This window comes from Emydura macquarii, unplaced genomic scaffold (genome assembly GCF_026122565.2).
Source record: "Emydura macquarii macquarii isolate MOO-44397 ecotype Brisbane River unplaced genomic scaffold, CSIRO-AGI_Emac_v2 contig_554, whole genome shotgun sequence".
Classification (NCBI taxonomy): domain Eukaryota; kingdom Metazoa; phylum Chordata; order Testudines; family Chelidae; genus Emydura; species Emydura macquarii.
The window spans coordinates 14704921-14730915 of NW_027130691.1; the positions used below are offsets into that span (position 1 = coordinate 14704921).

The 25995-nt window shown below is 39.1% G+C and overlaps 1 protein-coding gene across 16 annotated transcripts in view; it reads left to right on the forward strand.

Annotated features, from left to right (window-relative positions):
• ARVCF (ARVCF delta catenin family member) overlaps positions 1 to 25995 on the forward strand; it is a 395675-nt gene that overhangs the window by 165204 nt on the left and 204476 nt on the right. Inside the window, exon 1 of one of the 16 annotated variants that reach the window (XM_067539844.1) lies at positions 11413 to 11624. The exons of 14 other annotated variants lie outside the window; for them this stretch is intronic. Coding sequence is in view for 1 of the 2 variants with exons in the window: in XM_067539843.1 (XP_067395944.1) it covers positions 13357 to 13377 (21 nt within the window). In the remaining variant the exon portion in view is untranslated. Of the gene's footprint in view, positions 1 to 11412; positions 11625 to 12661; positions 13378 to 25995 lie in introns of those variants that run through there. One more of the 16 variants, XM_067539843.1, reaches the window with a different exon arrangement.

Genomic DNA, 25995 nt, shown 5'->3' on the forward strand with positions numbered 1-25995 from the left:
GGCAGGAAAAAGCTCTTTGAGTTCCTGTCCACAGGCATGTCCTTACATCTCCTGCTGATTCATAGGTGTAGCCCCTGGTTTCTCTCTTGGGTGTATTGTATAGCTGATTAGCCTTGATGAGCTATCAAGCTGGATGGACATAGCTGACGCTAATTTGCTGGGGAGTGTCACCCAGTAACACAGCCCAATTTTAGATACAGACATATCACACATATTCACAACTTACAATACAAAAATGATGCATCCATATAAACAAGATGATCATACCTACCAAATTATAACTTTTCCAGTGATACCTTACATGGCATATCTTGTAAGATTTATTGCAATTTGGTGATATTGGTATTAATAATATTATAAATGGTTATTCATACTTTATGCAGCATCACAGTGCTGTAATATGCAAGCTCTGTATGTTCTTAGGGCTAATCCCAGCTAAGCAGCCGGGGATCCCATGCTTTTGCATAGAAGTTTTTGCCCCTCAGAGGTCAAGCATCATAGAGATAATTTCTTAGGGATTTTTATTCCATTCAACCAGAGCTCAAGATGGTGTGATGACTGTTTGCACACATCTCCTCTTCATGGGTGTGGGGGAAGCAATCAACAAAGTCTTTTGTCCACTGATGTTCCGCAATGGCATGTCTGGTGTCTGTCTGATGACACCTCTTGTGGTAAACTAATGTTTCACACTTGTTAATGCTTCCCCCCGACTGTGTGTGTGTGTGTGTGTGTGTGTGTGTGTGTGTGGGGGGGGGGGGGGGGGGGAAGGGAAGGGAAGGAGTCACAGAGCAAACACTTTAAATATTACCTTTAGACCTGGATACATATGTTGTAAGTGAGATTAATGCATGCAGCAACATACAAGCATTTCAGAGAGCCTAAACACTAAACAAATTTTATAAATCAAATACCTATTTTATTTTAACAATAGTAACACACAGGTGAGCCAGACTGGTTTTCAGCTATGCCTTTCTCAGTGTTCAGTCAGGCTTAGGAGCCTTGGCATGAGCAGTCACCTGGTCTGAAAGCATCACCCCCTTCCCCCCCTAAAAATGGTGTTCCAAACCTTTCCTGCCCTACAGAACTCTAATAAATGTAAAGTTTAAGTGCATATTTTAATCTTAGGGTTTATTCTGTTAATAGAAATTCTTGCTAAAACCCACACCACCTGTAGCTCCATTCTGATCAGTGTATTCTTCTGTAGCTTTGGGCACTAGAAGCTATGTGGCTGGCCCTGGCTATATGTTACTGAAACTGAAATCCAGTTGTACTCAAATGAACAGAGCCAGCTATCCATGCATCCTTGTGTTTGCTTTCCTAAATTTTGCTGTAGAAGACAATGTAAAAAAGTGACTGTGTAGGTTGATGTCCCAAGCTGTCAGAGTACTGGCAGCACCGATGGATTTGGCCATTTTGTCCTTTTACCAATGCAGACATGGCACAATAACCTTTTAAATATGGCACTTATGAATAGTGCGTATCATGTTTCTTTCACAAATGTTAAAGACTCCAATGAGGATGTGATTTTTTTTATAAGCTCGATAAATCTTAATGCCCTTCATGTGTGAGGGATTTTATTTAATCTGCCTGCTTCTATTTCACTTCGTTTCAAATCAGACTTCAACTTAGTTCTTACTCTGAGGATGGTAGAATAGGGAAAAGATATGAAAGTGCACATGTGTAGGGTCTTTATTATAGAACCCTGAACTGCAAAGAGCTGCAATATTATCATTGGATCATGGCTAACCATTCAGAGCATTTTTTTAAATATTAAAGAACATTATTTTTAATAAAAATAGCTCACACGTGAAACGTGTTACAATAAAAGGTCACATCCTTAGGTGGTGTAAATTGGCATTAACTTCAGTGGAGCCATGTCAATTCACATCAGCTGGAGATCTGACCAAAAATGTTCACATTCAAAGGCCTCCTGCCCCTATCAATACACTGACAATTTCTATTCATGTTAATGTTTCATAAAAAAAATACAACACAGTTTTCTCACTTAGGCTAGCTTATCCCAATGAATACAGTACAACAATACTTTGATCTCTCAAGTCTTTTTTCCAGTGATCTTGCAATGCTTTTCAAGGATTTCAAAGTGTTTTCTACTCATGCCAGATAGGCAATTAGTCCTGTTTTACAGATTGGAAAATTGAGACACAAAAACTAAGTGACTTGGCCAAGGTTTTACAGAGAGTTTGTGGCATAATTTGCAGTAGATCCCAGATCTTTTTAACTCTGTGTCCTGTGCCTTGCCTACAAGACTGTCCCTCCTGTACTTCAAATTGAGACCATTAAAATGGAGTCCGAAAAGACTTAAAATTGACTAAATAACCTACTGAATTAAAATATTCATTGCATTGCATGTCTCTGATGTTGATTTTTGATTCTTTTAATTTTTATTTTTTGAATTCTCTACAAGTGGAGCATAGAATTTTCTTTAATAGTTGGTTAAAGAGACACTAGGAGGTAGCTTATACCCAAAATGGAGATTTTATACGTGTGCATATACAATATGTAGATTTACAAAACCTGGTATTAAAAGAAATGTGGGCATGAATTTTACCCATTTGCATTCTTGCTGTTTAAACTAATACAGTAGTGTTATTACTGTGAGTTTTCTGGATCTCTGCTGTGTTTTATGGAGTACTTTTACATGGGAAATAATAGATCCCTTGGGAAAGGAAAATTGGATGTAGTGTTGTTCAGAGAATACGGAATTGGCATATATTGTTCGGGAGTGAACATTGACTGCACATTGGTTGTAGGGTAGCTTTGTGATTCTATATCTATTCCTCCTAGCAGCAGGTGTATTGTTCATGATGTGTTGTCTTTGGATACCTGGGATTGGAAACTATAAATACAACTAGTATGTTGATCTTGTTTTCAATGGCCATTTTCACCCTGAATGGAGTGGCAAAGTAACTAAAAATGCAGTTGTTTCTAAACACAAAATACAAATACTGGGTTTTTCACATTTTGAGCTGATAACCTTAAACTGCTGTCTGGTGTATGTATTAGTCCAGCAGCTCCATAACTTCAAAGATTTATTTCACCCTATAAACTGTTGGGGTTGCAATCACACCATGTGAAAACCCAACACCATTGAGATTCCCAAGGAAAAAGTGCAAAGATGGGCAATGAGTTACATTTTCAAAGCAATGCTCTAGGATTTGCTGTGTTGCTCTTGCTATTGATGGAAGTTGGGAAACTAATCCTTGTGCACCATTTTGAATATGTCCCTCTAGTTTAGTTAAGTGTTTCAGAGCACCTGTCTGGATGCAGTCATATTGCTAGATACTTCTTAACTCTCAAATCTGATTTTATTCTTGCTTTTAGTTACATGTTTAAGGGTCTGATCCTGCACTTAGACTAATGATGAGCATCTGTATGCCTGTCTTGTAAAGTCAGCACCTCTGAGCAGTTGTGCAAATGCATTAGCTAACACTGCATGCCCATACATCTGATGGTAGGATTGAGCCTGCTGTTTGTACCTGTTTGTTATATAGCACACAGTAATTTGCTCTCTTGAAGCATTTCTCTGCAGCAGGGTTTGTGATTATCCTGTTTGTGGAGGCTTATTAGAGATTCACCAACGCCGGGTCTACACAGTTTCCATACAGATTTAACTATTTCACTTAGAGCTCTGTGAAGGGGTGGACTTATTGCTAGTGCTGCCTCATGACCAGGCATGGCATAGGAGCTCTCGCTTTGCTGAGGGCCTCCCACCCGTGGCTGCTCTCTCTTTGCAGTGGCCTGCCTCTTCCTGTGAATTGGAGAGGTCACTTCAAAAGTCTCTCCCCTTTTGGGGTAGTCCATAAGCAGAAAAGCAAGGGGATTAATGCAAAGAAACTGAATTAATAAGAGATAGAGGGGAATCTCCCTCTCAGTATCTGGCCCTTTCTTCTCCCAAGGAGGGGGCTTAAGGCAGTGGTTGTCTGGGACGCTCCTGCCTTCAGTCAGCCCTTTCCTCAGAAGCAGAGGGTTGAAGTTCTGTTCTCTTCCCTGGCCTGCCCCCAAGTGAGCTGTTCTGCTCCCCTTTTAAACAGCTCCTCCAGTCTGTGCATGAGCCCACAGCAGCTCCTTAACCCCTTGTTGTCCAGTGTGGGGTTTATATACCTCAGCATAGGCTCTGATTCGTTTTAACTGAAATATTTAAATCAGTACCAATCTGAGTGTGGAAGCAGTTATACCGGTATAAAAGTGCCTTATACTGGTATAACTGTATCCATATTAGGGGGATTGTATTGCTTTAACAGTTTCAAGCTAGTATAGTTAAAGCAGTACAACAGCCCATATGTAGACCAGGATATTTCTTTAAAAAAAAGATTCCCACCATTTCAACTGAGAGTGCTCTAAGCACATGGATCTTTTGTTACTGCCATTTTGATTAGATTTGCCTTGTGGCAGGTTTAACTAAAATGGTACTACATAGTAGTAAAACAGGTCCAGACTCTAGCCACACTAGGGTTTTTGCCTTAAAACTAGTGAGAATTTTTTAATAAATTTCTCAAAGGTGTATCCTTATGCTATACATAAATTAGTAAATAATTTTGGCGCTTGCTTTGCCTTCTTTTGAACTTAACCAAGGCACAAGGGAGATGTGGGGGTTTAAGTGAACATGAGGGAAGAACTAAGAGACTTGAGAGAGATCCCAAAGTGGTTGTGTTTGTCAGGAGATCTTGAAAACCCAGCTCGAAATGCCATTAATCAACCAAGTAAAGAGTATCTCCAGTTCATTCTTTTTCCACTGTGCAAATGTGTTGCTGGCTGCTCAAGCAAAACCAACCTGTGAAAACAAAGCTACAGAATGTTTCATGTTTAAGATTTTGATCGCTTATTTTTCTGGAGCATGCAGTTTGCCAGCTGAAACAGAAGACAAATTAAAAATAAGCAAGCGTGGATTTTTTTTTTTTTTTTGGTAAGGAAGTTTGCTGTCTGGTGTATTTTGTGTCAATAATAGAATGCCAGCATTTTTCTGTTCCATATTAATACTGCAGTGCCTTTGTGGTGGAACACAAGCTCCTGCCAAAAGTGACATTCCTTTTTGGGAAGTAAGGCAAGCAAAAGATCAGCTGAAAAGTACAGCAGAGCACACAGCAGGAATGCAAAGATACAAGAAAAAATTAGTGCAGATGTTTGCTGAGAAAAAAGCCACTGCTGAAATCAGTGGCGTTACACCTGTGTAAAATCAGGAAGATTGACCCAAATAGCATGTATGATTCTTGATAGATTCAGTAAGCTATTGGATCACTTTTTTGTTCCTTGTTTCCAGATTACAGAGATTAATCCATTCCTCTGAGAAAGGCAATAAAGCATATCTCTTGAGATTCTCTGCCCTAAACTAGAGTAGCATAGGTTTGTAGAATTTGACTGTTGAAATGTAGGGGCCAGCTTTGTCATCTTGATATTATAGGTGATAGATGCATTAGAAATGCATATATAGTTACAGCTAGCACAGCAGTGGAAAAAATATAGCCGATCTAAACAGGGCTTTGCTTGAGTATCTGAGGAGTCCTCTGCTCCTTCCATTTCTCCCCCACTCCCCCATTCAGAGTTCAAGTGGTTTAATCCTAGTCTAAACTCATCTGACACCCTAAAAATGTAGGAGCTTGATCCTTCAGTTGTTACTCATGTGAGGGATGACACTTTGATTTTCCAGGAAATTATTTGGGTCAGATTTTGATCAGCTCCTGGATGGATGCATAAGGAAGTCCCACTCTCTACCCCTCTACTGGGACTGGCCAGAATCCCAACCAGGAATCAGCTTCCTCTGAGCGCATCACAGCTGGTAGTGTCTGAAATGAGGTGATGTCACCACAAGGCCAGAGGTGGTGTGATCACTGCACTGGTGTGTACAGCCTGGGGCCCTTTGAAAGGAATTACGTTCGAGTCAGACTTCCTCCTGGGGATCCCAAAGCTTGCATGGCTCCTTCATAATTCTTTTTGCACTTCTGACAGTGCAGAGGGCAGAATCTAGCCCCACAGGAGTGGGCCTTAAATTAATGCAAGAACTTAGATGATGAAAATGCATGTCCAAAAAGTCGATGGGAGTGTTATAACTGATTTCAGTTGGAGCAGAATCTGACCCTTTGAACCAAAGCACATGACATATAAAGAGCCTTCTGCAAGGAGGTTTCCAGTATGAACACTTTAAGTTCTACTGAAGACAACTGGAGTTGAGAGCACTCAGCACCATGCAGGGGCAACTTATTAGGATCAAGTACGTTACCTACTGAAAATTACTGTCATCAGACTGCGAGCATGGCCTGTACTGAGTCAAGTCACTGTATGGATTTTAATAGTAGGTTGCTCCTGGAGAAAGTATTTTGAACTAAAAAAATTAGCAACTAAATTGCTGAGAGCTTAGTCCTTGCCCTTTTTGGGAAGAGTGATGATCTTCATTTTCCTATGACAGTTTAATTTTGCAAGGATAGCTCATATGTAGTTAGTACATCAAAGACATATTCTCATCTTGATTCTTACAGGCTCTATTAATAGTTGAAAATAGGCACCCATTGTTAGACTCCATTGCTGTTCTCCATAGTCACCAGCACCTATCTCATTTTCACATTTGTGGGGCTTCATCTCACAAGACTATACCCTTCAACTTTATAAGGTAACTGCTAAATTCCAAAGTTCCATCCGTTGTTTGTCAGAAAGACCACAGCTGTTTTTATGCTAACAATTATAGCTGTTATATTAAGGTGTGTTAAGCCCTCAGAATCTGAAGGAAATCTAGGCACTGCTGCTGTCTTAGAGACTCTTGGCACACTCTCTGGCTGCAGATCTTCTCTATGGCACCTCCTCCAGATAGCTGCAACCACACAGCCCCCTGTCCACTCCTTAAAACCAGTGTTGATCTCTCAGACTTTCTTCATAACTTAAACACTTCCTCTCCTAAAACTCCAGCTGTGTGGTGTTGTGGGTTCACTGATTAACTCCTCAAGGGGATAAAGCACACAGACACTTTGCACAGGATTCTAACACCATTGCTCTTTACTTAATCACACAAGAAATACACAGATCTGTACAAAAATAATAAAATCTGCATGCATTTCTCTGCTGTACTTACCACTCTAGAGCATTCTTTGGGTTGGGATGGGAGTTGTATGAATTCTTCTACTGCAGTGCATGGATTGTTTTGTGAAACATGCAGCCTTCTGACCCCAGTTTGTCTTCTCGGACCTTGACTGGTCTTTCCTCTTCCTCTCTCCTGCCCAAAAACTTCCTGTGTGGCTCTGAATCTTCCCTCTATGAGTCCTTTTTAAAGATTAGAATCACCACATTGGTGTCTTTGTTCTGCTGCTAGTGACTTTCCACTCCCCAGTATGTCTGCTGGAAGAGGAGAAGTGGAGAAAGTATCTTCTGGCTTCAGCTAACCCTTTGTCATTCAGGTATTTCCACCTAGATAGGCAGCCATTCAATTCGAACAACTCACTATTGTCCCTTGCAGAGACATAATACAGCCCTGTTAGCCAATGGTGGATTCTTCAGTTATAAAGAGGCATTCAGTGATACAATTCTTATAGTAACCATTTCATAATATCAGCCAGAATTAATAAATTGTACAGCCAGTTTTTCCAAATCTTCACATCTCCTATTTGGTTCAGTTCTGCAGTCATGAAAACTCAAAATGAACTGTATTGTGAAAGAAGTTTGTAAATGAAATTGAGGGTTACAATTGACATTGCTGAATTACTGAATCTGTTGCTAGCCTGGGTTATCTTACTAAAAGTGATGGCATGCTTATGGGTTAGATTCTACTAGTAGGCCGGGTCTACACTACAGACCTATATCTGTACAACTATGTTGTTCAGGATGTGAAAAATCAACATGCTGACCTAACTTCTCATGTAGACAGTGCTGTCAACAGGAGAGCTACCGCCTCTTGAAGAAGTGGATAAACTATGCCATCAGGAGAAGCTCTTCTGTCAGTGTAGCAGCGTCTTTACTAAAGCGCTACAGCGGCGCAGCTGCATCAGTGCAACTGCGCCGTTGTAGCTCTGTACATGAAGACAAGCCTTTAGTTTCCCTGTTGCAAACCTGGAATAATTCACGGAAGTCAGTGGACTTGCTCTGGTGTAACTCAGAATAGAATGGCCAAAGATGGCCATCAATAGCCTGAGGCAGAGTACCAAGTATAATTACAGCCTTTATTTTAAAATAAATATCACAGTTTATTCATGGTAAAAAGCTTCTGTCCTTTTTAAACTGCCAAATTGCTGGGCTGAACAAATTATTATTTTAACTATAGCTGTGGGGATGGAAAGTGCTACATAATGTTGCCTAAGTGCTTTTTAGCAACAGGACTTAAACTGAAGATATATCTTTAGCCAAAGACATAGTGGTGTTTTTAGGTCACTATAGTTAAAGGTGGCATTTGAATTTCCATTAATTCTTCTCTTCCTTTGCCAGTCTATTTTCATGTGTGAGTATCTCAATTGCACAAAATTTCCCAGGGCTAAAATTTAGTACGCAAGGACTTTACCCAGGAGACCTTAACCCTCATTTCAAAAGATAATGTAGAATTGTTTGAAATGGTTCCATGTATTTTTGCCATTATGATACAAAAACAGGTTTTGTTTTTTAATAAAAAGAAATTGGACTAGATCAAAAGTTAGTAACATGCCTAACTGCTTTTGGCATTTTGAAAATGATCAAACCAAACTAACCACCTTCTCTCAATGAAACTTAGAAATTTGAGAAATTAAAGATATCCCAGAGAAGACCTATCACCGGACTGGTGTCCCACACAATGTACCTCAGTATATGCTCCCAGAATAGCATGCAAGAAAATCAATCCAGGAGCTCTTTCTCTATGATCAGCTGATTTTTTACATGTACTGTATAAATATTTTTCTGGATAATTATTAGGTATTCTGCAAATAACTGCTCTTCACTCTTAAATCTTATCCTGAGTAAAGAGTACATACCGCATTACAATAATACATCCTACTTGAAACAGGTGCTCGTAAAACTCATGTAATTGTTCAAGCATATTGGAAATAATGGAACCTCTAACAGAGAAGAGGATCCTTCTGGTGTGTGACTTGAAGATACAGTTCTTTATTTCCACTTGCCCTTATTAAAAGAATTAAAATAGGACACATTGACCCATTCTGGTGTATCAGTATTTAGAATTCTGACTATCTTTGCTGCTTTTTTGTATATATTAAATGGAACAAAGGAAAGCAGTTTATCCATGACATTAAAGTAATGAAAAAAGGCTGATTGGTATTCAGGGCTGTGATAGGCAACCATGATGTTTCTGTATGGGAAACCAGGGTTTTTGAGCTGCTTTGGGACCTCTTGTTCTGCTGGCTTTATGGAAGCTACATGTCACTGAAGTCCTATGCTGAGTCTTGAGGCAGAGTTGTAAACCATTTCACTTTTACTCCTGAGCAGATCAATCCATAGAGCAGCAGTCGTGATAGGGAAGATTTTTTTAGGATGGTTCACATGGGTATATCTAGGGATAGTGGGATGAAATTTAAAAAAGGAAACTCTTTGGCTGAACACCAGGAAAAATGTTATGGTGAGATTTTATTGTGATATAGTCTCCAAACAAGTAATTGAAACCTCTTTCTTTGGGACATTTAAAACAAGCCTGGAAAAAACCTAGACAGACTTTATAGTACTAAAGAAAGTCCTATACTGGGATAGAGCTTAAATTTCCTATTTTTTCTCTAATTTCTAAAGGAGAAAAAAGGTTGCAGTTGGATGAAAGGTGGTATCTTAAAAAGAAAAAAAAATGAAAGGGCCCAGAAGTGTAGGAAGAATAGAGGCAAAAAAGCAACCCTTAGAATGAAAGAGATGGGCTATCATCAACACTCACATGGCAAAGGACAGGCAGTCTGTTGCCAAAATTTAAAATTCAGAGTGACTCCTTTAGGGGCTTAATCTTGCAAATGCTTCTTAAAATGAGTAGTTCCATTGTTTTCAGCATCAAACTCAGTATTGCCAACCCTAAGTGTTAAAAAATTAATGAGCTGAGCCCTCAAAACATCATGAGATTGGCTTAGAAATCATGAGACCTGAAATACATTTTGTGTTTTTGATTTGCCTTCTGATTTTTGAGCCTTCAGGATTCACATTTTCAAGCTTTTCTCCAGAACCGTAAGGGTGACAAATGTTTTTTTTTTTTTTTTTTTTTAAAGAAACACTAAGATTCTTACATACTAGCATGACTCAGGAGCTGGGGCTTTAAGAAAAATACCAAATATCACAGGCTTGCAAAATTATCTGAGATCTGGCAATATGGGAGACCGCTTATCTGAGTCAGAGCTGCCAGGGTCATGCCTGAAATTTTCAGGTGTGTTGGTTTTCATGCAAGAGTAGCTGTTTCAATGCCATATGGCTATAGACTTTACACTCAATAAAAGAAAACATTATAAAGGACTGGGCTCTGGCACATACCCCGCACGTCTGATATAAATAGCACTTTTCTACATCAGGGTGGTGTCAGCAGAAGTTGAACTTTTTATTTAGTTAACTAAAGAAGGGGTTGCTTCCTGTCCTTCCTGTGCTAGTAAGATGCATTCCTTCTTTTGCCTTGCCATGACCTTTAAGAATGTTTTCAAAGCTCATTGCCAACTTGCCTCTAAACTGCTCCATGTTAGATGAACTCTGAATATTTCTCACCTGTTGGAGCAAACTGGGGTGGCACAGATAATTAAAGAGCCCTGAAAATCTGTGGATATCCGCAGACCATGTTTGTAGATTTTGGATAGAAATTTTGTATCTGCGCAAGGTTCTACAGATAAGAGTTTTAGATTGGGATGAAATTTTGTGCAGCATCTACCATTGAAGTCACCCAGAGGAACTTTTGTGATGTTTATTTTAAACTAATATCAAAATTAAGCCACATAGTTCTGCTCAGTTCTTTGGCCCCTAAAATGCAAAGCCAAAGGCAGTTGTCCCATAACTCAAGTGTCTAGCTCAAACTCCGACAATGTTTGATAGTAAGAGGAAAGCTGAAGTTACAATTAAATAGACCCTGTGACCCTCTGTGTTCTTTTCTGTTTTTGAATATCGCTGTGGGAGACACCTCTTTCTGATTTTTATGTTACAACTAATGTTAGTTAACAGGTTGGTAACACTGACTGGAAGCATTAGAATAGAGGTTGAGATGTGTGAGAAACTGTGGGATAAGCAAGCTTGTGTGTGAGAACATCTGCTCTGAAAATGCAAAATATGTAACTGTGACCCTATTTTCTGATTCTCTGTTTGGTAGCTGGCTCCAGACTCTGTTGGTGACTGTTCCTATTTTCCATGATCACGCTCTAATTTGAGGTCTGGTGCCCAGCAGCACAGCTAGCAGTCCATCCCTAATTACCATTGTTCAGACCACTGGCTGTTGAGTGGTGGATTTATTTATTGCAAGGGTTGTTTGCTGCAGGAAGCTAGTATGAAAGAGGAAAAAATATCCTCAGCCATTGGCTAGTCACTGAGAGCAATGCCAGTTATTTAGCATGGGAGGCAGGGCTTAGCTGGCTGACTCAAACCCCATTGATTGCTTCCATCCGAAGGGCAGGGTTTCAGTGTCAGAATGCAAGTTAAATATCATCCTTTTCCCTGGTCGTGGGTCAGCAGGTGATAAAGCAGTCACATTAGTTAAGGTAGGTTTCCAAGGGAAGAGCCTTTCCCAGGGGACTGAATGTGCTTTTGAGGTGTATTAATGTGTATTTCTCTTGCTGTTCCTTGCAAGGTGAAGAAAGAGGGGTCAGAGCCTAGTTCTGGGAGGTATGGGAGATACTTTTCCTTTTCAGTAACTGGGCTCTCACCAGAGCAACTGAGATGTTGGTTGAAAGGCAGGTGTATAAATTAGGGCAGGTTGTTTACATTAAGAGTATCACAATCATGCAATATTTTGATGTAAAGTCTTTGTTTTTCTATTGAACAACATAAATATGAAATATAAGAACAGCTAATTTTTTTTTGCTAAAATTTACCACAAAAAAGTGCAAAATTAATGTATTTTTACATGCATACATATATATATTATGGAAGTGCCTAGCAGCAACTCCCAGGTATGAATAAAATGATAAAAAATAATTTGATGACCTTAGCTAATTGTAAATCCCAGTTTTCCTGTGCTGGGAATCTAAGAGGGGAGGAGACTGTGATTAAAAATGGATGATCTTTTTTTTGTGTGTGTGCTACTGCACGACTGCTGGCTAGTCAATTTATTTTCACTGTCCAAAGTGAGTGAACTGCAAACAAGCGGGAAGATTTCCCTACTCAAGTTTTTAAAATGTTGAGACCCCTCGTAGTTCATAAAAAAACAGGTTAGTTACTCTTCAGGTTAAGGGTGTTCTGTTTTAAGGAACTACTTCTGAGGCTGTTAGACCCCGTTGACTTTAACAATCTCCCTTCTGTCCGGGAACTTATATTTATTCTTGTTACAGGTAACCTCCTAAAATAACTGGGGAAAAATAGAAGGAAAATGTGGTGGTATTGAGATTTTTTGAATGGGTAACTTCGTGCTGTTGACTTAGTTCATAACTATTTTCACGGTTACCCGTGTTGTTTGTGTGGGTCCTTCGAACAGCAGCAAAAGCGAAGAGAAAAACATTTTAAACTGGAAAAATGTGACTGTTAACCAGAAAGCTTGGCGGGGGGTGCTTGGAGGCAGGCATAGAACTTGAAACTATTTTTAACTTCTTTAAAAAACGGACTAGATTTCAAACTGCCAGGGTCCCTTTGCAGTAAGATAGGGAACCCCTGCCTTTTCTGTAAGGTTGTGGCGCTTGGAAGAACAGCAGCATGCAGAATCCAGCAGCAAAAAGCGAGCTCTCTCCCCCTTGAGCTATGGTGTTTTACACTGGCTCCAGTCTGTGTCTCACTCGACTCTCAGGCGGCGGCGGCTGCTTGCTGGGTGTGGCTAGTGCCTGCTTTATTGGAGCTTCCAGCTGTGAGTGTCTGTCAGTTTCCGCCCCCAAAGAGGACTGAGTTTTCAGAGACTGGGTGGGAGCTGCGCTTCGTTGCGGTGGGAAGAGCAGCGGCACCAGCACCAAAAAGCAGCAGCACGAGGAGATTTGCTTTCTTTAGGGGATTGGGAAAGAAAGAAACCATCTGAAGAAGCTCCTTCTCTACTACCATCACCAGTTTTTCTTCAGAGCAACTTTGATTGTGGGTTCTTTTCCCTGGATTGGTTCTGTGTGTAGATAAACTCTCAAACTGCAATTGATCAGATTACAAAGGGGGGGGGGGGAAGAGTGTCGATTCATTCAGAAAATAGGCTGGGAAGGCAAGTGAACCGGACCGTCAAGCAAAGATCTGAGTCCGCAAAGAGCCTGCCATAAACCGGAGTCTGCTTAGTAGGGACTGTAAAACTGCCACCTTTCATAAATGCCTGCAGAACTCAAACAGGTTAGTGCAAAACTTGCATTGCTTCCCTCCTCCTCCCCCACACCCTCTATAGATCGTCTGAATTTATTTATGCGTGTCTGTTGGTGGCTTTGTTAGAGTGTCTGTCTGTAGAGAGGGAGAGGTTTTTGGTTTATTATTTTTAATCAGAGGGCTAGGCGAGAAATCTAAGCTTCTTTTCTAACAGACTATTCGAGAGAGATTTTGCTTTTGTCTCTTGTGTTAACTGTTGAACCTCCCCCCAAAAGCAAGCTATTGTTTACTTTGACCTTCAATAGGGTTCAATAAATCCAGGGCACCCTTTGGCACTGAACAGCTAGAAATAGTATTCTTAAAAAAAAAAAAAAAAAAAAGAAAAGAGAAACTCTGCCATTGTTAAAGGTTTGTTCTCCACACACCATTCTTTTGCTTTCTCTTTAATTTTGATATTGGCTGTAGCAGAGGACAATGTTTAAAACAAAAGAGTGAAGTTGGTTTAAATAGACCCCCTCTTGCCCATAATGTTAGATAATGGTATTATAGCGCTGGAAAAATTCAACCATTATACCATACCTTGGAGTGTCATTGGGCATTGCAAGGCAAAGCTTTTGCAAGTTAAATAGAGATCATGTAGACTTCTGCTTTCCTGGAATAAAAAGAGTAAAACCTGCAGATGACACTTACATGTATTAATATGGGCTTGTATGTTCTAAGTGTTGGTGATTCAGCTTGCTTTGATCATCTTAGCTGGAAGTTGTCCATGCATTGTAGCAAAACAGTTGAACTGGATTTCTCAATGCAATCAGGGTATCAAAAAGTCATTCTCTTACCTGGCCTTTGTGGGATTACTTGAATGATTACTGATATACAGATGGTTCTTGCGGCCACTGACCTTTCTGCTAGAGATGGTACGATTCCTATGATGTTTAGATGCTTGCTTGTCTGTATTTCTTGTGTTGTACATCACCTGTGGACTTCTCAGGGAGGAAAGCATGGGGTTTTTACCTTTTTTATATGCCTGACCTGAAACTATTGTGGCTGTCAAATTACATGTGATTGGTTGTTGATGTACATAGAGTTAGCAAAAGAAACCCGTCTCCTTGGATATTTTTCCACTGGGAGGAAAAAGCTGGATGTCAGGAGCAGAATGCTAACTACTAAAAATGCACATCTGAGATGAACAGACTTGGTATTTCTGGATGGGCAGAAAGGAGAGAGAGAGAGAGAGAGAGCACAGAAGGGTAGGGAATATTATCCTTAACTGCACTAGTAATACATTTCAGTTAATTTTTCCATGTAAATCTGTTTTCAGTGTCAGGATAAGATGATAATATGGCCTCAATTTTAAGCGAGCTTGTGCACGTTTAGGATAGATATATTTTCTTTCTTTCTTTTTAGATGGAACATAGATGCTGGGTTGATTGAAGTCATTTTGCAGTGTAACTTCAGATGCTACTGTAGTTGGTTAGAGGGCTCTTTATTTTAAGAATGATGATAGTGGTTCCAGAATTGTTTGCTGTCAAAGTAACTTATTGTGCAGTTGCAGAGAACATAGAATGTCAGATTACTAAAGGAAAAATTACTTAATGAAGTCAAACTACACTCAGAGGTAAAAAGCCAATCTACAAAACAAATACAGGCAAAAAATTGAGATGAGCCAGAGAATAATCTAAAATAATTAGAATGGGGGCCCAAAATAGGCATATGTGAAGTGGCAAGAATAGATAGCCTTTTATATGTAAAAACATACTGCAGTCACATGATGCATCCTTACTACAGTTACTATACTGAGGATAGAGATCGAAAAGGGCACCAAATCTAAACTGTGGTCCAGGCTCTAATCTTGTATATACTGGAGTTACTCCTGGTATATATTGGTGTAACTAAGAGCAGATCTGGGTCCTAACTGATTGAAGGCAATTAATGGTTTTTGATTTATTTTAAAACTACATGGTTACACTTTGCTTGCATTTTCACTGGCTGAAAATTAATTCTAATCTTTCAGACAAATGTTTGCCCAGCAATACCACTGAAACTTTAACAACACAGCTGCTGAAATCCTGCCCAAAAATCGTGGATCTTAAATCCATGATTAAAGGGACCAATGGTAACCTTCAACCATCCTCTCATCTCTATGAAGTGCTGTCAGCTGCCTCCCAATTTGAGGCAACAGCAGCCTTACCCACAGGGGAACAGTGTCAGATGACATATGTACTGGGGGATCCCTTTTCAGTCTTGAATGTAGTAAGCAGACATTCAGAGCTTTCTGGTAATATGGCATGATTACTAGTACTGGTTTTCAGCTCCTACGGGTTTCCGTAGGCCCACCCCATCACCGTTTGCAGTTGAGTTGGTCAGGGTCAGAACCCCAGTTTAAGTCCTGATCAAAGTTTGCATCTTGGAATTAACTCTTTAACTGGCTTAAAGTAATACGGAGTCTGAAATTGGAAAAGTTTAGAGTTAGTTTTCAAAGCCCCAAGGCACTGTGAGTGTTTGAGTGCAGGGTTTTGGTTTGGCCACTACAGTGATGTGACATTTGGGCCCGGATTTGAAATATGGGATGGGATGTTGCTTCAGGCCTATCTCTGGCTTCAAACACTGGATCAGGCACTAACGTCAGGCCATATATCAAAATCCACAATTCCCTGTGGTTCCAACTGCTCTGTTTTCTACTGTATTCATCCTCAGTGATACTGCCTTCAGTGGGAACAGGCCAATTATGTGAAAATAGTTATCACACATATGAAATACCTTCATGTTTAAGTGTTAAATAATTCCTGTGCAGCAAAGGATGCATTTCTCTGAGCACTGGGGATTTTAACATGAGTTCTCAGTAACTTTTTACGGCTTGCTAAATTTTTCCTCAGATATACTAGTTTAATTTTTTTCCTTGAGAGCATTTGCAAAATTCTGGAACTGTGTGCAAAGAAAATTATTTTGACAGACCTGCTGGTTTATATGAAGTATGCTGTAACTTTATCAGGAGCATTTCATAATACTATATACATTTGTATTGTTTCTCTTTTCCCAAATATTGTGAAAGTACCTAATTTGCATTATGGGGCGGTGATAGCAACTTTGCAGTGAAGGTTGAAGGTAACTTCCAATTATATTTTGACTTTTTAACACCCCTATTTTTTTCCCCCTAAAAGAAACCACTCCAAAATTTTACAGAGCCTATTTATTTCAGAGTAAAGTTTTCTCAGAATTTTTATTTATAAATAAGAAAATAAGTTTAAAAGTGGAAGTGTCCTGAAAATTTCCCTGTCCTTCTCTGGCGTGTTTCTAAGTCTTTTTGGTGCATCAGATCTCCAGAATGGTGTGGCCTAGAAACTCCAAGTGTATTTGATTTGGTTAGCTCTTCTGAGGAGCAGTGCACTTGGAAATGGCCATTCTTTTCTTGCCATCTCCCACTGACTTAAACTGTCCAAGAAATCTTAACTTTGCCCCATAACAACTTGTTTTGATCTCTGTATAGTTTTTTTTATAGGAGACAAAGTTAAAGTTGTACAAGGTAGGATGATAGTGAGTGAGATACGTAGCTGTGGGAACTGGTTGTGCCCTTTCCCTGTTCGTGCCCAAACTTTTTAATTTGTAGAATTTTTTAAAAGTACAATTTCTTGAGGGGACAAGAGGAGTTCATTGACACATACTTTCAACCTTAACCTTTAACTCTGCATGCGTGTGTGTGTGCGCGCGCGAGCTTTATACAGGAATCCTTTACTCACCAATGAAATGCTGCTATGTCTGGTATGGAATGTGGCAGCTATTTAACCGTGTGCTGTAGTTTGAGAAAGTGAAGACTGCCCCTTCCTCAGCTCAATGGCAGAGATGTTTGATGGACTAGCAGCAATGAAGCCAAATTCCTAAAAAAGGCTGGGGAAAAGGGGAGAGCTCATGAACTCAGAAATGCTGGAGCTGAATGCCTGAATCTGTTCACTTCTGAAACAGGTAGAAATATAGTGAGGGGGGAAAGGGGTTTTCTTTGTCTTCCATTGGCAAGCTGGCTGTCAGGGAATAAGGGTGCTGATTGGCCCTCATGCTTCCTCCTCACCAATTTAAAGCTTTCTTGGAGGCCCTTTTGACTGGCTCCACAGCTGTCCCTCCCTACCGCCCATTCCCCTTCCTTCCCCCATATTGGCAGTATCAAACCCACAGCATCCTGGAAATGATCACCTGTTTTGGGGATCAGGAAGGAATTTTTTTTTTTATTAGACCAAACTGGCAGAGGTCTGGTGGGTCTTTCTCCTTCCTCACGGTGTTGTGGAGCCACAGTCAGACAAAGGAGTAGGAATAGGAAGTCTAACATCAGCAGATAATTTACGAATATTTAGTTAGTTACTGCTTGAGCTGGTATAACGCACAGATAAATGCTAAAAGAGCTAGGTCCCAAGGATAAAGGAGACCTAGTGATTCACTGGTGGACTTTGTCTCTGTCACAAGGGGAGGCATGAAGCCTATGCAGACCAAGAGTCTCCTTGGTATCCTCTACTCCCCTTGAGGGAGGAAGGTCGAGTGGGTTCAAAAGTGAGCTGAGCTGAGTCCTAGGGATAGACTGAAGGGGGTCTATCCTGAGGTATTGGTTATGTGATGGAAGTCCTGTCATCCCATGCTGGATCCAGTTAAATGTCTGATGTGGAAGGTGGGGGGGTTGACCTTATGTACCCCTTCACATTGTTAATAAAGTTGTGACCTGTCACTCTGATCCTGTGTCAGTCCTTCATTTGTCTGTGTCCTGACCAGTGCCACCAGTGGAAATTGAAACTGTCACAACAAAGTAATCGTACCTGTGAAGGGTTTTGTCAGCACTTGAAGGCTAAACCCCCCTCTACTCTTAAGAGTGCCGTGCAATCTTTCATTTCTATAGGTGTTCAAAACCTCTCTTCCAGCTCATTCAAAAGAGGCAACTCCTGTGCACAGTGGTCTCCTAACACTAGCTTAGGGCAATGGTTAATTACTTTCGCTGATATTTTGTGCCCATTGGATAATGACTAGTCCACACTTTCCTACAATGGGAAATTGAAGAGTTTGCGGTTTTCCTTTTGCTAACTCTACACATTTATCCTTCCCACCTTTCTCATTGGCATGGGGGGAGGGGAACTAATCAACATTTGGCCCCTGGAGAATATTTGGGCTCAAGACCTGTCCTCTTTGCAGCCTGCTTCCTTGGGCTAAATTGTTCCATTTTCCCTTTCCAATTTTATTCAGTAAAACTTTCGTGATTGTGGCAGCTGTGGCTTCTGACAGTCCTGAGATGTTGGAGGCATTCCAGGACACTTAAGAAATCACACAAAAGGCTGACGTTAAACAGGAATATCAGTGCCTTTTTTAAATTACCAAGAGTGTACTGTATGTATATATTTGAGGAATTTAGACATACTTAGTGAAACCCAGAATCAAGGCCACTAAGTGGGGTTCCTCTGGATGTATAACAGATCAGAATCAGGCCTCTCATCTAGATGACACTCCAAATGAGAAACCAGGTTGTAATTCATTAGGGGTCTGATATGAGACAGGGCAGCTCAGTTTGTTTATGTTTGGCAGAGCCCTGAGATGCAAATAATCCTGAACATGCATGGGAACTTTATTCTGGTACTCAAAATGTAAACCTTTTTAAAAAACAGCAAACTTTGCATCTTTAGCCATTTAAATGTCTTTTTCTTGATGATGTGATTGCCAAGGGAATTTACAGTTGACAGCATAAAGGCCTTGTCACTTTCAGGCACATCAGTTTGTGGGCCTTATCTGGCTTGTTTTCTGATGCACTTAACAAAGAAGTAAATCATAAGTACATACAAAGATTAGAGCTTTGCAGACTTGAATGAAATGGAGCTATGCAGTTAAAGAGCTTAGTAAAGCCTATTGACAGTATGTTAAATGTTTTTAAGTAGCTGTGGAGAAAAATTTGAAAGGGAAGCTGGTATAAAGCTATATACTATAGTTCTCACTGTATAGAGTTACATCTACTGTAGGTATTGATTTAAACAAGGGAAGGTTGAGACTAAAACACATTCTATTCTTCCATCCAGACAGAAGGAAGCACATACATTTGTTTATGAATGGGTTGTACAGGTGGCTGTGATTTTTATTAACTCCTTTATGAACCTTTATTCCACATTAGCAAATGCATGTCTTAATTCCGTAAATGGAAGTGGTTGCCTTGTATTTTTTAGGGAGTTAGAACTTGACCTGTAAATTGTTAATCCTGTATGGGCTTCCCTCTCCCCCTTGGGTAAAGGGAAAAAGTTTGTGAAATCTTCTTGAGCAGTTGTCTTACATAGCAATAATTAGGCTCAGTTCTGCTTTTCTTGTCTAAACTGGGAGTTTAGGGTCCTCAAGGAATGTAGTTCCACTTCTACTTGTACATTATGTTCTTGACCACCTGAAAATGCTCCTATTACATTTAATAAGATGTATATCACTAATATTAATGTCAGCATAGACTTCTTGGAGCTAGCTTAGGTCTTGATTCAACAAGTTACTTAAATGTGTGCTTAGTTTTAGGCACGTGAATAGTCCCATTGAGGTCAATGGAGCTACTTACAAACTCAGAGTTAACCATGTGTTTAAATATCTTACTGATTGTCATAAGTGTATCACCTGTCTTAACCCTTCTTGCTAACATTAGGAGACATTATACAGAGCTATTCTCCCATTTCTCTATATGCTTTAAATTAGGGGATGAACACTATCTTTATAACTTAGTTTCAGGGTGGATTGATTTAAATCACCAAGAGAAAATCACTGATTTAAATCAAGTTTCCCACTGATACTTCTTCACATTTCTTAAACAGTGGTGCAAATCTGATCGCTAAAACATGTTAATTTACAACTCAGTACATCATTTTACAACATCTAGGAGGGTATACTTTGTGTAATTTTTTTAGATAACTTGATTTTATTAATTTAAGAAATAGTACATATACTCATTACCTGTGTCAAGCTGCAGATGTAGCAGCAGTACATTAGGAATGGTAAGAATTAAATCACACACACAAACAGAATAGCACTTATATTTTATTAAACTAAATCTTAAATGTTACATAAATGTTTCACTTTTGCAATTGCAACAGTCTCCTGAGTTGCCAGCTGACAGCTGTCCTTAAACTTTTTTTTTTAATTTTCAAATTTTATTAACTCTAACAGACAAGTCATCACAACATTAAATATACACGGTCCTTAAAACTTCTACAACTAGCTCTCATCTTCCCCACTCCCACTGTCATTTTTATTCATGGACAAACAGAAATAAGAGTTTTCCTGCTTTTTCAACTCCCAGTCGATTTCTTAACTTTGAGTGAATAATATCAAATGATGAAAATATTCTCTCTGTGCCTGCAGAGGAAGCTATTGGTGTGAAAAGTTGGCTTAGCAACTGAAGGAACTCTGTTTCAAGGTGCCTGGCTTATGATTTCCACCAATTCAGGGAAGTGACTTTGTTCAAAACATCCCCAGTAAACATGTACTGTTTAAATGGTTCTGCTCCAGCCCTGAAATTTATTATGACTGGCATAACTGAGGAGTGATTTTGAGATGCCCATGCCATGGCAGCAGCATCTTTATCAGAAGTTAGGCATCTATCTTTATATCTGGGGTCAAGAGTGTTCGCAAGAAAAGAAAAGTGCTTGATCCATTCACTTCTTTATTTCCTGCAGTTTAACTTCCTGGTGAGGTATTTCTTTCTTCAGTGTCTCTTGAAGTGACTTCCAATTTTCGACAGCATCAGCAACGCAGCAACAATTTCTCTGAAGTTTGTTTAAGGCTATGGATATAGGCTTCAGCATACTGAGCATATCCTCTACATTCTTCTTTAATCCAATATTAGCTACTTTGGATGAGATACTTCCATCTATTTTATCACGGTTTTCTTCGCAAAATTTTATGAGAATAGGCCAGTTCTTAATAAATTGTTCAAAACCATCAACCACAGAATTCCATCGAACATCTTGAGGGAGAATTAGTTTGGATCCTCCTGCTCTCTTCAGTGAAGCTGAAGCAAAATGGTTGTTACGGAAGTATTTTGCGACTTCAACAGCATTTTATTTTATTCCTGAAGAAAACGTATTTAAATCTTTGGCTCAAAGATATATTAAATGGGCACTGCAGCCATATGTTATTAAGGAGCATCCTTCCGTTTCTTCTTCTAAGTATCTTCTCATCTTTGCTACGTTTGCAGCATTGTCTGTGACAAAACTGTGCACCTGACAGTTGAATTTTTGTTCACCGTTTATTACAGCTTTCCTTGCCACTTCTTTTTAAATATTCTGTTATGTGGGCATTTCCCGATGTAACTATTGTTTCTGAAAGATATGCAACCCCATCTTCCGTTGTCACACAGGCACATATTACTGGATCATTGTGTACATTGCTCCACCCATCAAAGCTTAAACTGGCAAATTTCCCCTCATTATTTCTTGCACACTGTTCAAGTTCCTTCTCATACACTGTATCTAGCAACCTTCCACCAATGTCTGCTCTAGCAGGTGGAGGGTAGCCTGATTGTAAGGACTCAACAATGTCAATAAACTGTTTTTTGTTAATGTGAAAAAGAGAATTTGTGGCATAAATGAACCAAGCAATCTTTCCCTTATGGTGTCTTCTTGGTATTTGCTGGTCCTTACTACAAACCCATCCATGGTGGTAGTTTTACTGGATGATTGAAATATTTTGCTTGCTACTGATATTTTGTTGTCTGATATATGTTTAGTTGCTGCACTGCTGCTAAAAGTACCAACGGATGACTCTGAAGTTGTTGCAGATAGACAGTCACAGTCAAAGTCTCTTATGCTTAAATGGGATCCCGAAACAAAATTCAAAAATGATTTTGAATTGTCATTCTTCTCACTCTATTATTCAGTTAATCATTTACATTTTTTTCTGCAAGGGTGAAGTATCCGATTCCAAATTACCAAAAAAGCTAAGACTGACTGTATTTAGAGTGCACTTAATTTTGGAGTAAGCCCCATAGGGCTCAATGGCACTTCTGTTTTTTGAGGAAACAAGTATAGGATGAGGTTTCCTTGGGAAAGCTGAGTTATGCTGAAGTAAAATTGGGAATAGACTTATGGCATCACCATTATGTTCTGTGGCCATGATGTTCCAAAATAAGGGGCATGTATTCTGTAATATAAAATAAGAAAATGAAACCCAGTGGCAACTGACAACTCTAGATTTCTCTTACTGCAGCTTTCTGTACCATATACTTGGGTGATAGATTCTAAACCTAGTTAACTAATTAAATTAGCCAAGGATTTGCTAAACTAAATTTTTTTTCTAGCAACATCCAACATAGCAAACAGCTTGACATTTACTTATTAAATCACACTTATACTAGAAGGCAGAGAGAGAGTCTCGAAGAACGATGCATTGCAAAGTGAATTATTTAAGTTACTAACCAGTTGATCCACATTGTTCTTCAGACATATGCACATCTTCATCCACATAATTTTCTCCCAATAAGCAGTTTTCATTATGATGTTTTATTCTTGCAACTAGGCCCTGCATCTCCTTCTTGAACTGCTTACACTTGATACATTTTCCTTTTTTACCCAGGGAAGAAACTTCTTCAAAATATTCCCAAATAGGGTCTATCTTATGCCCAGAAGCCATGACAGTTTTTCTGTGGCAAAAGTGTGGGGGGATATAGGAAGCTGTATGTGTACTGAATAACATCTTCCCTTTTTCTTTCCGGTCCATTCCACTGTTCCTTTCTATTCTGCCTCCATCCTTTGTCTCTCTGTCAGTTAAGAGACTGTCTTATAAACTCCTCTGTCTTGCTTGGCCCAGCTCCTCCATCACATAAGCACAGAACAACAACAATTGTATCCAGCCTGTATCTTACTTTGCACATGTGATTTTAGTCTGCTGAGAAAAACTGAAAGCCCAGAACTTTCAAGAAGCAAGAGCTGGTAGTTAGGCTGGACAGACTAAAGCCATTAATTCATTTTTATGAGACTGTAAGTGCAGGTTTAACATGTTTGTGATGAGATTTAATTGTAATTGTTGTTTTTTAAACGAGAGACATTTAATATTTTATTGATTTAAAAAAAATAATTAAAAAATCAGATTTTTTTTACTTAAAAAAAAATCATTGCTCTTTATCCACCCTGCTTAATTTAGCATATGCTGTATTATTGGCCTTAGTTCCAGATATGCTCAGCACCTGTGAAAAACTTGCTATAAATTTTGGAACACCAATGATGGCCATTTTGGTGATCTTTCCCCCATTTCTAAATCTTTTATGAACCGTAGAATGTGGTTTTCATCAGCCTTCCGTCTGAGCACAACTTCTTTTACGGACTGTATATTTAATATGTTGCTTATGTAAGTGATATTTTAATAAGGCCAACCGTAATACATACTATTTCTTCCTCCTCTTCTAGGAATTTAAATATTGCAGCAGAATACTAAATGCTATAGAAGTATATAGCAGCTGTAAGTAGTATTTCTAGGTTTTTTTATTTGTAAATAAAATACCTATATGGCAATATTGCTACTAATTATAGAATTTTACTCTAATGTTCATAAATTAATTCAGATCCTCAGCTGAGATCAGTTGGCACCAGCTGAAGATCTGGACATAAAACTATAACTAACATCATTGGTGAATTGTATTTGTCTGCTTCTCTGTAATAAAACAGAATTGTATTTTATACCTTATAACTTGAAAAACAATTCACACTTTCATCAGTTCATTTTAGTGTTGATTAGTTTGTGTGTTATCATAGCTTAGCCGTTTCTGTTGAGTTGATAATATTTGAAATTGCTGGAATCGAGCCAAAGAAATTCTTTACTCGGTACTTCCTTATCACCTTTTTCTTTTATTGCTGCCAGTTCTTATAAAATGCAGTCATAAATCAGTATTTGAGAAGAAAGGGCCTTCATATCGCATGAGCTCTGAACACTCCTGAAAGAGAGATTATTGGACTTCATGGGTGAGATATTCTGCTCTACTGGGTGCCTTGGTTTTCTCATTCACTACTCTTCATGTTTTTGTGTTTGGGAAAAGAATGTGTACTGCAGATGTAAGCACCCCCGGAAATGATAGTTATTAGATAATACATTTTTCTGCTAATGTACAGTATATCTTCCCTACATTAATAGGTAGCACAATGGCAGTATTTAAAATGTTCCTCCCAAAACTTGTAAATGCAGTCAATATAACTGTAAATCAAGACACTGCTCCTAAGCCTAAATTCCATCAATAATAGCTTCAAAAGATTTTTGCGTGGTTCATGGGCTGTACGGGTCTCTTCAGGACATGGGCTGGGTACAGGTCTCCGCAGGATGAGTTTGAAGTGGGGCAAATGATCAGAAACACTAGTAGAAGTTTGGAGATGGATAAGGTGAAGAATGGTCATCTCTCTGCCCTTGCACTCCCCATCCCCATGTGAGCAAGTTGACATTTTTTGATTAAACTGGATTATGTGCTGTTGCCATCTAATAATAACAGCATATTGACTATGAAGCTAAGCACATTAAAAGCTTCCGGAATGTATTTCGAAAGAGATCTCATACACAAAGCTGTCTTATGTTAGAAGCCTTTCTTTTCTGTCTAGCATAGACTAGGTAACTTGGTGAATATTTAATAAAGTACATTGGGGCTGTCTTACAGATGCTGGTCTTGTTATTTAAAGCATTTCTGAAGGAAGTTGGTTATCACAATGATGGAACGGTATAAGAACCTGAATAGAATTAGTACAAGTGATGGCTATTCAAATATCCACAAAAGTACAATAAATTATTTTCTGTGGACAATTTGGTAAGAGAATGGACTGAGAGGAAGTTACCAAGATTTTATTGTAAATAATAAAAGTTTACGTTAATATTTGTAAATGTGAATAAATGTATGCATTAAGAGGAACATAACTGCATTTTATTTTTGTCCTTAGCAGTTTCATCTTATCTGACTCATTTATCCCCCTTTCCTCGCCAAATTCTGTTGTATTTCCTGGGGCTAACTGCATCTTGGTCAAGGCTACACATTTATCTTGTATTTTATGATGTGATCACATCACCTCCCATTTCTCTGCTCTTTCCTGTTCAACTTTTCATCAGTCAATGACATCCCGGCCCTGACTAGTGGCATAGCAATACCAGCGCTGTGTATTACTGGGTACAGATGGCAGTTTTTCAGGGTGGTATCCTGCTTCTGACATACAATATGCTTTTTTTAGCAGGTTATTTCTGGAGGGGAGAAACATTTGTAATTATATAAAAAACATCAGCTATCGATCACTTTTTGCAACAGCAAATAGCAAAAAGAATGACAGACAGTAAATATGAAGAAAATAAGAGATGACCTTCTCCTCTACTACAAGAGGAGCCAGGGAATTCTAATTCTGTTATTTATTAAGTATCAGGAATGACTTTCATACTGTACAACAACTGTGGTTTAGTGCCATTATTTTATTATATGTATTGTTTTCATCAAGTTGATAAAAACGTTAGCACGGTAGAGGGAATTCTATATATTTACATAAGTTCCTGCCTAAAGGCGTTATGAAGGTCTGCAGGAACTGAAGTGGCTTTTTCTTTGTTTTGTTTTGAAGAGGAGCTCTGCTGCCATGTAGGCAACTAAATAAGGGTCAAATTTTCAGAAGAACTCGGCCTGTCAGCTCCTAATATGGTACTTTAGTCAGA